This window comes from Gymnoscopelus braueri, assembly GCF_963280865.1.
Source record: "Gymnoscopelus braueri genome assembly, chromosome: 5".
Lineage (NCBI taxonomy): Eukaryota > Metazoa > Chordata > Actinopteri > Myctophiformes > Myctophidae > Gymnoscopelus > Gymnoscopelus braueri.
Window position 1 is genome coordinate 56824515 of NC_137606.1, and position 12438 is coordinate 56836952.

At 41.5% G+C, this 12438-nt stretch overlaps 1 protein-coding gene across 2 annotated transcripts in view; it reads left to right on the forward strand.

The window, feature by feature from the left end:
* Positions 1 to 386: 386 nt before the first annotated feature.
* Positions 387 to 12438, forward strand: part of mpzl3 (myelin protein zero-like 3) — a 53753-nt gene continuing 41701 nt past the window's right edge. For both annotated transcript variants that reach the window (XM_080428949.1, XM_080428948.1), the window contains exon 1: positions 387 to 546. In XM_080428949.1, the coding sequence (XP_080285075.1) occupies positions 390 to 546 (157 nt within the window). In that variant the 5' untranslated portion in view covers positions 387 to 389. The remainder of the gene's footprint in view (positions 547 to 12438) is intronic.

Consider the following 12438-nt stretch of genomic DNA (forward strand, 5'->3'; position numbering starts at 1 on the left):
CCTATTTAAACTTTGGCTATCTAAAAATAGCTGATCTACAAGCTCACAACACATCGCGATGCAACGAATTGTGAGCTTGTAGATCTGCTATTTTGCATATTTTTTTACTATTTTTTTTTGCTATTTTCAAAAGATTTTTATACATGTTATGCATTTGAAAACTTGTGAAATGGTACATTCTGCCTAATGAGTACTTTCTGCTTTTGATAAAAAATACTTTTGTACTTTTGTACTCCGTCTTTTCCTTGACAGAGTATATTGATACTTTTACTCAAGTAAAAAAAAAGCGAGTACTTTTTTTCCACCACTGGCTCCACTCTACTTCCTGATCCACCTGTTTGTCAGGTAATCCTTCCCACACACACACACACACACACACACACACAGTCATGACAGCAGAACAACATGGACGGGTCATTACTACACACAGTCTAACTCAACCACAGGATCTTATTCTCATTAATAGGAAGCATTCTTCAGTCACAATGTACCGACGACAGAGGAGTGGAACAGTGAACACACTGCTGCTCTATGTGACGCTGCTGGGTGAGTAGAGAGTCCTGTTATAACCGATACTATGTAACCTACATACATACATACTGCTGCTGCATGTGACGCTGTGTTTGGGTGAGTATCTGTTTAACACAATGCTGGACCTCCCCTCCAACTCTACATACTTTACACATGTTTTTAAAGTGTTTTTTATTATAGTTTGAGCCTGGCTTTGACAATGCCAATAATAAGCTCCTTGAGTGTTGAGTCCCTTGAATTGAGTAGCTCAGACAGACAGTAGCCAAACCGATACAATGTATGTAGCCACCTGACGATAATGGGTGATCACCTACCCTAACCGATACAATATGGAACCTCCACACACACACACACACACACACACACACACACACACACACACACACACACACGCACGCACGCACGCACGCACACACGCATGCATGCTGCTGTATGTGACGCTGTGTTTGGGTCAGTAACGTTCGTATTCCTAACCGATCCAATCCACTTTATTCATAGAGCACATTTAAACCAAAGTGCTGTACTACTACACTCAGTAACACATCATATATTATACTAACATACTAAGAGTGAACACAGTCCTACACTACACAGTAAACACAGAGGGATTCAGCACACAGACACATTGCTTCATCAGCAACAGGCCGATACAATGTATCCTACAGGAGCATATCTCACACAGTTTCATGTCAAGGACCTCGCCTGAAATGAAGGTGTATTGGGGCCGCGGACCCCCCCGTTTGAAAACTATTTCGTGCCAGGGACCCCCTCCTCACCCCTCCCTCCCCATAAGAGAGGATTTGTTGTTGACATATTTTCGAAAAATAGCTAATCTACAAGCTGACAGCGACGCGTTGTCAGCTTGTAGATCCCCCTGGACCCCGCCCCCCTTGAGGACCCCTAGGGGTCCCTGGACCTCACCTCGATGACCCCAGCTGGGGTCCCCACTTTGTTCTGATGAAATGTGACTCCTTTCTGTGTTATTATTATAGAGATAATAATGAGCGTCATTATATTTAAACATGGTTGTTATGGTTGTTATAGGTCTGTGGAAATAACTGTAAAACATTATCGGCTACAACCCCACAAGGACATATTATTATTATTATTATTATTACAGACTATAATATAAGCTACATATAGTTTAATCTTCACCTGGTAGCCTATATATATATATATATATATATATATATATATATATATATATATATATATATATATATATATATATATATATATATATATATATAGCCTACCTGTTGGACCCTGTTTACCTTTTTTATATTTGGGAAGGCGGTATCCAGGGTCCCTTGTCGCTCAAAACACTCTCTCTCGTACCGGCGGCTACCACTGTCTGGTCTCGGGCTTATAGCTCGTCGCTTAGAAGTTGCAGAGATTTCTCAAAGGTACCAACATGAGCAATACTAACGCGCGAGAAAGCGGCATTAAAGCGCGCGGATCGGCGATGCCGTTTAACATTTTTAATAATTTAGTAAAATTTAAGCTCCTCTCTCACACTCTGCTCCACTGCCCATGTCCCGCCTCCCCGCGGTGACTGACAAGCTGCACGTCCTACCATAACTCTATGGTCCTACGTTACTGCCTCTGATTGGCGAGCTCCTACATGCTTGCATGACAATCACAACGCGGGGAGGCGGGACATGGGAAGTGGAGCTGCAGGAGCAGAGTGTGAGAGAGGAGCTTAAGGTTTACTAAATTATTAAAAATGTTAAACGGCATCGCCGATCCGCGCGCTTTCTCGCGCGTTAGTATTGCTCATGTTGGTACCTTTGAGAAATCTCTGCAACTTCTAAGCGACGAGCTATGAGCCCGAGACCAGACAGTGGTAGCCGCCAGTACGAGAGAGTGTGTTTTGAGCTACAAGGGACCCTGGATACCGCCTTCCCAAATATAAAAAAGGTAAACAGGGTCCCGAAAGGGGCTACCTACCTGTCATTGTAGGTGAAAGTTTTCAAAAACAGTGAAAGTAGCCTACCACATAGTTGGCCTATAGACGCCCATCTATAAGATACAGGCTATTTTTCCCATTCATTTGTATTACTAAGGATATTCTAGCCTAGGCCAGGGTTTAAGTGGTTAATAGTTGTGTTGCAACGGGGTTAGACGAACATAAAGTAAATACATACAGGTCATAACAGGCTGTCTGGAGGCCAGAGGCCTGCAGGCTGGCACTGGTCTGACTACAGGAATGTACTCTCACTGACCTGCTGCCAAGAAGACTGTCTGTCTGTCTGTCTGTCTGTCTGTCTGTCTGTCTGTCTGTCTAAAATACATGACTTTTTTTATTTAGATCAGTGATTCTCAACCCTTTTATTTTCAAGGGAACCACTGGCCTAGAAGAGGCCCATGATGTCTTAAAGGGATAGTTCACCCCCAAAATGACTTTTTTTTCCTATGGATTAGTCACCCCATGAAGACTTGAATTCATGGATATTTTTTTTGTTTTTGTCTCATTCCTAAGACAATAATTTAACCGGCAGTGGTTCCGGTAAGAGACACAAAGAGTCTCCTTTGCGTCTCCTACCGGAACCGCTGCCTACCGGTCCACTGGTCATCAAATCATTGTCTTAGGAATGAGACAAAAACTAAAAAATATCCATGAATTCAAGTCTTCATGGGGTGACTAATCAGATAGAAAAAAATAATTATTTTGGGTGAACTATCACTTTAATTTATTTGTTATAAACATTCTGCTGCGACATTTGTGTGTCAGTCTGGTCCTGGTGAGCCTGCAGGCTGGTGTTTTTTATCATGTACTACATCATGTATTCCATCTGTACCGTCCTGGTCAACACATGCTGAAATAGAACTCAAAAGTGGGGTCTGGGGACCACCCCAGGGGTCCTTGTCCTTGAGGGGGTTCCAGGGGGTCCCCAGCAAAACTAATTAGTTTTGTAAAAATGTTGAATATTTCAAAAACATTTTAACCCATTAAGACCTGAAGCCGATTCTACATCAGACAGTTTTGAAAATGTTGCTATAATATCAGTGGTTCTCACACTTTTACATAATTGTCAAGGACCCCCGAAATCATAGGTATTTGGCCACGGACCCCCATCTCAAAATATGTTGTTCCAGGGACTCCCAAGAAGCAAAGATTGGAGTTAGAAATGTTCGCTTTAAAACATATATATATATATATATATATATATATATATATATATATATATATATATATATTCAAAGATTTGCTCAGATTGTCAAGATTTTTCAAAAATAGCAGATCTACAAGCTTGTAGGCATTTGGTGCCGTGCTACGAGCTTGTCTGCTATTTTTGAATAGCCAAAGAGTAAAATAATACTTTTTAGCAAAAAAAAAATGACACCGATAAATGGTGCATTTATATAGCGCTTATATCCAAAGTGTTTTACATAGATTGTGCATTACATTCACTCATTCATACACACATTAATACACATTCACACACCGATGGAGGAGGAAACCATGCAAGGCACCAACCTGCTCATCGGGAGCAATTAGGGGTTCAGCGTCTTGCTCAAGGACACTTCCACACTAACTCTGGGAGATCCCGGGATCGAACATCCGGACCACCATGCAGACTTATCCCGTTCACTCCGGGAACGCATCTGTGTCATTTTAGATTTCTTTGGCTATTGAAAAATAGCAGATCTATAAGCTCATAGCACGGCACACTGAAAAATCTTGAAAAAATACATAGGCCTACCTAAAAAAATTCTGAATCCTATAACAGCATGTTGCTATATCAGTGGTGCTCCAACTTTTCCATGTCAAGGACCCCCAAAATGATATGCATTTGGCCCCATCTCAAAATATGTTGTTCCAGGGACCCCCAGAAGCACAGATCGAAGTAAAAAATGTTCGCTTTAAAACATAGCCTGTATATATGTTCGAGTGCCGCGCTATGAGCTTGTAGATCTGCTATTTTTTGAATAGCCAAAGAAATCTTAAAATGACACGGATGCGTTCCTGGTCTTAATGGGTTATGCAAAGGTTAAAATGTTTGACTGATGCCAGGTTCATTTGTATATCTGTGATCCTATAGTTTACTGAGACACTGCAATACTTTTACTTCTACTCCACTACATCTCTGAGGAAAATATTGTACTTTTACTCCACTACAATTATTTGAAAACTTTAGTTACTAGTTACTTTGCAGATATACATTATACATTAACCACTTCAGCCCTATTTTATACCTAGGCTATTTGAAAATAGCCGATCTACAAGCTCACAACGTGTCGCATCGTGGCACGATGTGAGCTTGTAGATCTGCTATTTTCAAATATTTGAGTACTTTTACTTTTGGTACTTTAAGTACATTATGATTCCAACACTTTTGTACTTTTACTCAAGTAAATGTTTTATTCTGGACTTTCACTTGTAACAGAGTATTTCTATATTACAGTATTGATACTTTTACTTAAGTAAAGCATTTTAGTACTTTTTCCACCACTGAAGCAGCCCCACATCAGTAACATGTTCATGTCAAGGTCAGGACCTCCTCATTGATACAGTATGTCATGTATTTCATAAGGGGTGGCAGTGGCTCCTGTGGTAGCGCGGCTTCTTGGGAATTCCCGGTTCAATTCCCTGCTCCCCCTGGACTAGTGTCCTTGAGCAAGACACTGAACCCTGGTGAGCAGCTTGGTGCCTTGCACCTGCGATTGTGTAGTTGTGAGATTGTAGATCTGCGATTTTCTATAGTCCCCTGGACTAGTGTCTTTAGTGTCCTTGAGCAAGACACTGTCCACGGACCTCCATCTGAAAATATTTTGTGCCAGGTACCCCCATAAAAGATTTGTGTTAAATTGTTTCAATCAAAAATGTTAAATTATTTTCTAAATATGTTGTGCGATGCGACACGTTGTGAGCTTGTAGCTCTGCGATTTTCTATAGTCCCCTGGACTAGTGTCTTTACTGTCCTTGAGCAAGACACTGAACCCCTAGTCTGGGAGGCTTCGGCTCAAAGCCTGAACAACAGGGGCGCGGCCACTGAGTTCTGATTCAAATCAACAGCCAATGAAGAAAAGGGGGCGGGATCCACATGCATTGGGTGTTACATGTAAATAGGAGCGACGGGAAGCAATTTCCCCTTGAGAAATTGCGGCCGCCATTGTTGTGTACTGCTGTTTGCCTCTCGTCTGACTTTTTAGACGAGTTGCACAGCTCTCAGACCGGTAAGAGGCGTGTCCGCTCAGATTCTGAGCGTAAGTTACATCCCGTGCACAAATACCAGGGCTCTGGCCCAGAAGTTCCTCGCCGCTCCCGTTAGTATGCGAGGCGAAAAACTTCTGGGAACTCAGATTACTGAACCCCTAACTGCTGCTGGAGAGCAGCTTGGTGCCTTGCATGGTTTCCTCTGCTGTCTGGGTGTGAATGTGTGAATGTAATGCATATTGTAAAGTGCTTTGGACAAAGGCTATTATGTGTCATTTATTTTGCCGTGGCGTGGACCCCCCATTTGAAAAGATTTTGTGACCCCCATAACAGTAGATTTTTTTTGGAAAATAGCCCTCAAAATGTTGCAATGTGACACCTTGTAACCTTGTAGACTGGCTATTTTCGAATAGCTGAAAAATAAAATAGGGCTTAAGTTTTCAAACCGTTCCTCATTTTGCTGGGGACCCCCTGGAACCCCCTCAACAGTGTTGCCATGTCTGCTTATTATAAGCGTCATTGGGCTTGTTTTTCTTCTTAAGTCGCTTGTAAATATTGGTAGTTGAGGGTTGCTTTTTTTTGGTCTTGTTTCTTAATGTTGATTGATTCCCAATCGTTTTTCATGTCAAGGACCCTTAGATTAATATGTAATTGTCCATGGACCTCCATCTGAAAATATTATGTGGCAGGTACCCCCATACAAGATTTGTGTTAAAATGTTTCAATCAAAAACTTTTTTTTTTCTCTAAATATGTTGTGCAACACGTTGTGAGCTTGTAGATCTGCGATTTTCTATTAGCTGATAAAATGGTAAAACTTAGCCTAGTCGCTTGAACTCGCATCTTTTGGGCTTGTTTTCATAGACCTGGCTGCTTGTTTCTCTGTCAACACTGCCCCTCAAGCCCTGGACCCCCACTTTTAGAACCAGTGGCCTTCAGTATACTACAGTATCTCATGGAGGAACCAACATGTTGGTTCTCATGGCCAGGCAGGTGTTTGATGGAAGCCATGGTGTCAGACAGTGTTGACATCAGAAACACTGCTGGAGGTGACAGTGGCTCAGGAAGTCGTGCGGTCGCTTGGGAATCGGAAAGGTTCTCGGTTTCAATCCCCTGGGTTAGTGTGTGTGTGTGTGTGTGTGTGTGTGTGTGTGTGTGTGTGTGTGTGTGTGTGTGTGTGTGTGTGTGTGTGTGTGTGTGTGTGTGTGTGTGTGTGTGTGTGTGTGTGTGTGTGTGTGTGTGTGTGTGTGTGTGTGTGTGTGTGTGTGTGTGTGTGTGTGTGTGTGTGTGTGTCACACATTGTAAAGCACTTTGGATAAATACAGACGCAATATAGATGCAACATTCCCTGCTATCACCTCATCCTTGGAGAGAAGGCAGCTTGAATTGAACATTGAATGAGGTTTTGTGTTTGTGTCTGACCTATTAGATCCGGGAACGCATCTGTGTTATTTTAAGATTTCTTTGGCTATAAAAAAATAGCAGATCTACAAGCTCATAGCGCGGCACCGAGTGCCACGCTATGAGCTTGTAGATCTGCTATTTTTGAAAAATCTTGAAAATGTGTGCCCATTTTTGTATATTCTTTTTTTAAAGTGAATTTTTTAACTGAAATCTTCTGGGGGTTCCCTGGAACACAATATTTTGAAAAATACATATCATTTTGGGGGTCCTTGACTTGAGAAAAAAGAAAAGTTAGGAGAAAAGTTTAGAATACATTTGTAGAATACCCAGAAGAAAAAAAATATTTGATTTAAAAATGTTCGCTTAAAAAAAAATATATATATTCAAAGTTTTGCACACATTTTCAAATACATTCCCCCGCCCCCCCCCCCAAAATACCAGCTCATTTATGAGTATAAACTAATGGTTATAGCTAAAAACAAATCTAAAATGACACGGTATATGCGTTCCTGAATTGAATGTGATAAACTAAAGCAACACAGACACAGTGAAGCTTCTCTCTGCCTGGCTGTTCGTGCCAAACCCCAAGGTGCACGTTTCATTTCACAGGAGGGGTCTACCCGGGGTCATGAGAAAGAGTCAGACAAACACGTCTGCTAACAGGACACGGTGCCACGTGTTCAGCTGAAACATTCTGCCGTGTGGGTGTGAAACAGGGCCATCTGTACCATGTAGTGATGGGTCGTTCACCATCGATTCGTTCAAAAGAGCTAGTTCATTGCCGTGAATGAGCTCGTTCACTTCCTGAAACTGTTTACGTTCACGCTATCGCGCATGCCCCCCCCCCCTCCCCTCCCCCCCCCGTACACAGGAACGGGAGGGTGGGGCTGTACGCACAACGTAATAAAAACGCTCCCGCGATGGTGTTTTTCACTAAAAAATAGCGCTACTGAACGAGAGCGTGAACGAATCATTCATTCATTGCCTTGGAACGTGAATGAAATCGTTCGTCCACTGAAATGAAGTTTTTTTTTTCCCACCTCTAGTACCATGGTGACACCTAGGAGGGAAATGCCTTCCTGGGCTTTACCTCGGCTTTACAGACAACACTGAGGACGGTGACCTCTGTGAAGTCCTCAAAACATCAACAACATCCATCCGGTGGTTCAGACTGGGAACTCATCTGTGTCATTTTAAGATTTCTTTGGGTTATTCTAAAATAGCAGATCTACAAGCTCATCGCGTGGCACAGAGTGCCGCTCGATGAGCTTGTAGATCTGCTATTTAAAAAAAAAAAAAATTGTGAAAATGTGTGCAAGCAATATATTTTTAAAGCAAACATTTGTAACTCCAATCTGTGCTTCTGGTGGGGGGGGATCCCTGGAACAACATATTTTGAGATAGGTGGCCAAATCCTAACAGTATGTTGCTATATCAGTGGTGCTCCAACTTTGCCATGTCAAGGACCCCCAAAATTATATGTATTTGGCCGCGGACCCCCATCTCAAAATATTTTGTTCAATGGACCCCCAGAAGCAAAGATTGGAGTTAAACATTTTCGCTTTAAAAAATATATATATATTCAAAGATTTGCACATATTTTCCACGTTTTTTTTAAATGAATAGCAGATCTACAAGCTCATGCGCCGTGTTATGAGCTTGTAGATCTGCTATTTTTGAAGAGCCAAATAAAATAACACAGATGCGTTCCTGGTTTGAATGGGTTAATAACCACAGTTGGATGTTGTGAGATTTGCATCTCTCTCTCTCTCTCTCTCTTTTTCTTTCACTTCGGGGTGTGCCGATATATCGTCCCGCGATATATCGCGATACGTTTTCGTGACGATATGTATCTTTTTTTTTTTGTTGTTACAATAATAATAATCAGGCATGCAAACAGCCCCGAGGTGAAAAGGGTGACAACATGTTTTCGGGTCAGGTGTCACACTATTGCCCTATTTGGATTCAGAACGGCTATTGTAGCTGAAAAGCTACAAGTTTGCGTCTGAATAATGCAAAAACAGAATTATTTGTTTGCATTTTTTCTCCCCCATATATTTTCATAATAAAAAAGTGCGTATCGTATCGTATCGTATCGAAATCGTATCGAAGTTGTGAGCCAAATATCGCATCGTATCGTTTGGTGAAATTAGTGTATCGGCACACCCCTACGTTGCCTGGTGTTGTAGAGGGTTGTAGATAACATGCCTGTGGCTGAGCAGAGAACACTAGGTGGTATTGAGTAATTCAACCATCCATGCTTATTCATTTCATCTCTGTGAATCATGTTTCCTGTGAACCTGCAGTGGTGGAAAGTAACTAAGTACATTTACATAAGTACTGTACTTAAGTACAATTTGGAGGTGTTTTTTACTTTACTGGAGTATTTCCAATTTCCAGTACTTTTACTTCTACTCCACTACATCTCAGAGGCAAATATTGTTTATTATTTATTTATTATTACTTTTACTCCAATACAATTATTTGAAAACTTTAGTTACTTTGTATGCATTTTGGCCATTTGAAAAGAGCAGATCTACACTCTCACAATGCATGTAGATCTGCTATTTTCAGATGATTGTTATACATTTTGAACTTGTGAAATGGGACATTATGCATAATGAGTACTTTTACTTTTGTAAAACGGTTGTTATTTAGCCAAGTACCCTGTACAAACTCCTTGTTTACGGTTCCTTTTCTGCTTTGGATGCTGCCTGGGGCTGTCAAGATCATCATGACATTTTAGTTGACAATTTATTGTCATACAAGTCATTTCGATTAACAATGTTTTTGGCTAGGGGTGCTCCCATCAGGTTTTTGGGGACAGATCACCGATTTTCTTTCTCTCACAATCGGCAAATATCGATCTTGTGCGGGGGAAATTCTAATATTTCCAAAAGTATTTTATGTCAAAACTGTGTGGGTGTGTGTGTGTGTGGGGGGGGGGGCTCTCACAAAGATGCAAAGCGATATTATGCTATATATCTCTGATTGACTTTTATACCACAGCAGCTCGTCATAGAACATTGTTTCCTCTGAATCGGGTAAATTGCCGATCAGCTATTTCTGCTATTTTTCAACACGTCAATTCACACAGATGAATGGAAACAATTATGACAATTATTTAAGAAAATATCTGAGTGATTATCTCAAATAAATGCTATCATACGATTATGTAATAATTAGTGACTTCACCTCGTATCACTTGACCTAGTTATGACCACCATGCTGACTTACTCTGGGCATTAAATAGTTCTCATTATAAAGAAAAGAAAACATCACATGGATGCACCTGGGACGTATCATCAGTGTTATAGCCTGGGGTCATAGGGTGTTTCGGGTGTTTTCGGGCCCCGACTTACGTCCCAGTAGCTACTGTACCCACGGTCAGTCCTATTAGGGAAAGACAGGGCCACTCAGTCCGCTTCTCCGGAACTACTCTTATCTGCCGGGACTCAGGGGGGCTCTGGCACGTGGAGGGACTAGGCTCTGTGGGTGGCCTCCTGGCCGGGCTCCTCTTCGTCTCACCAGGTCCAGGACCTGAACACTGCACCAGACTCCCCTCCAGATCCAAACATTTCCTTCTGGCGTGATGGTTTCTTGGGCCGTGGTGGTACTGCAGGCTCCACTTGCGGCTTGCTTGAATGGCCCTCCTAAAGGCCTCACCGTGGGTATGTTGGGCTTCTTCCTTATGGAAGACACAGGCTGGGACGCCAACCCATACTGTTCCCGGGATGCCGTCCACATTCCGGCTGTCACTTTTGTTACTGTAAAACAATATATGACAGTATATCGTTTAGAGCAGGGGTGATGCAACTTTGATGACGGAGAGGGCCACTATATTTCCACACTCACTCCAGAGGGACACATTGCATACTGTCTCTCTGTATTTTAACTTTTTTCGCCATTCTATGTCACACCAAAGTAGCAAAAATAGCCGATCTACAAGCTCATAACGCGTCGCAGTGTGAAGCGTTATGAGCTTGTAGATCTGCTATTTTTGCTATTTTTGAATTGGAATCCAGATAATTTTTTTTGTCTATTTTTGATTAAAAAAAATAATAATAAATTTCAAATGCATTAGTTATACTTATGTTAACTTTATGAACTTAAATACAAATACATTGGACATAAAAAAGACTAGAATTGTAATACTAGTCATTAAGCTACTAATATAGACTGAAGGAATTAAAGTGGGTCATGTTTGCATGTTTGGAATCATAACAGCTGAAATCAATAATATATCACTATTCTGATATTAACCTGCGGGCCGCATTAAGTGAAGGTGGGGGCCGCATGTGGCCCCCGGGCCGCCAGTTGCCCATGTATGGTTTAGAGGTTAGGTTCTTGGTTTAGCTGGTATCCTACAGTAGATTACTGAGGCACTACACTGTCTCTGTGCATTCTATGTACAGCATAATGTGTTTACTTTGTTTACCGTAATTCACTCTGGATAAAGAGTATAAATGCCTACGTTGTAAATGGCTTGTACGTTCCCGTAGCGTTTCACAGTGAAGCGATTTAACAATGGAAACACATCTAGATAGGACACAACAATGTGTGTGACTGCTGATTTTAACCCATTAAGACCTGAGGCCGATTCTACAAATGTCTTCTAACAGTTTTCCGAAAAACGTATGTTTCTATATCAGTGGTGCTCAAACTTTTTCATGTCAAGGACCCCCAACATTATATGTATTTGGCCATGGACCCCAATCTGATTTTCTTTTGTTCCAGGGACTACCAGAAGCAAAGATTTGAGTTAAAAATGTTTGCTTTAAACATGTTTTAAAAATAAATAAAAAATAACAGATCTACAAGCTCATGGCGCGGCACGAGATCTGCTATTTTTAAGTAGCCAAAGTATAAAATAATGGTTAAAGTGACACAGATGCGGGTTAAATCCAGTCTCAGCAGGCATGTCACCTCGCAGCGGAGACGGTGTTCCTCTGTCAGTTTACAGTCTAACACACACACACACACACACACACACACACACACACACACACACACACACACACACACACACACACACACACACACACACACACACACACACACACACACACACACACACAGCTGCTGAGTGCTGGCCCGCTGCGCTGAAGCATTCACCCTCACTGCTGAGCAGTGGTGGAAAGTAACGAAGTACATTTACTTAAGTACTGTACCTAAGTACACCTTTGAGGTATTTGTGCTTTACTTGAGTATTTCCAATTTTCTATACTTTTACTTCTACTCTACTACATCTCAGAGGCAAATATTATACTTTTACTCCATTACAATTATTTGACAACTTTAGTTACTAGTTACTTTGTAGATTTATATTATTATCACAAAACA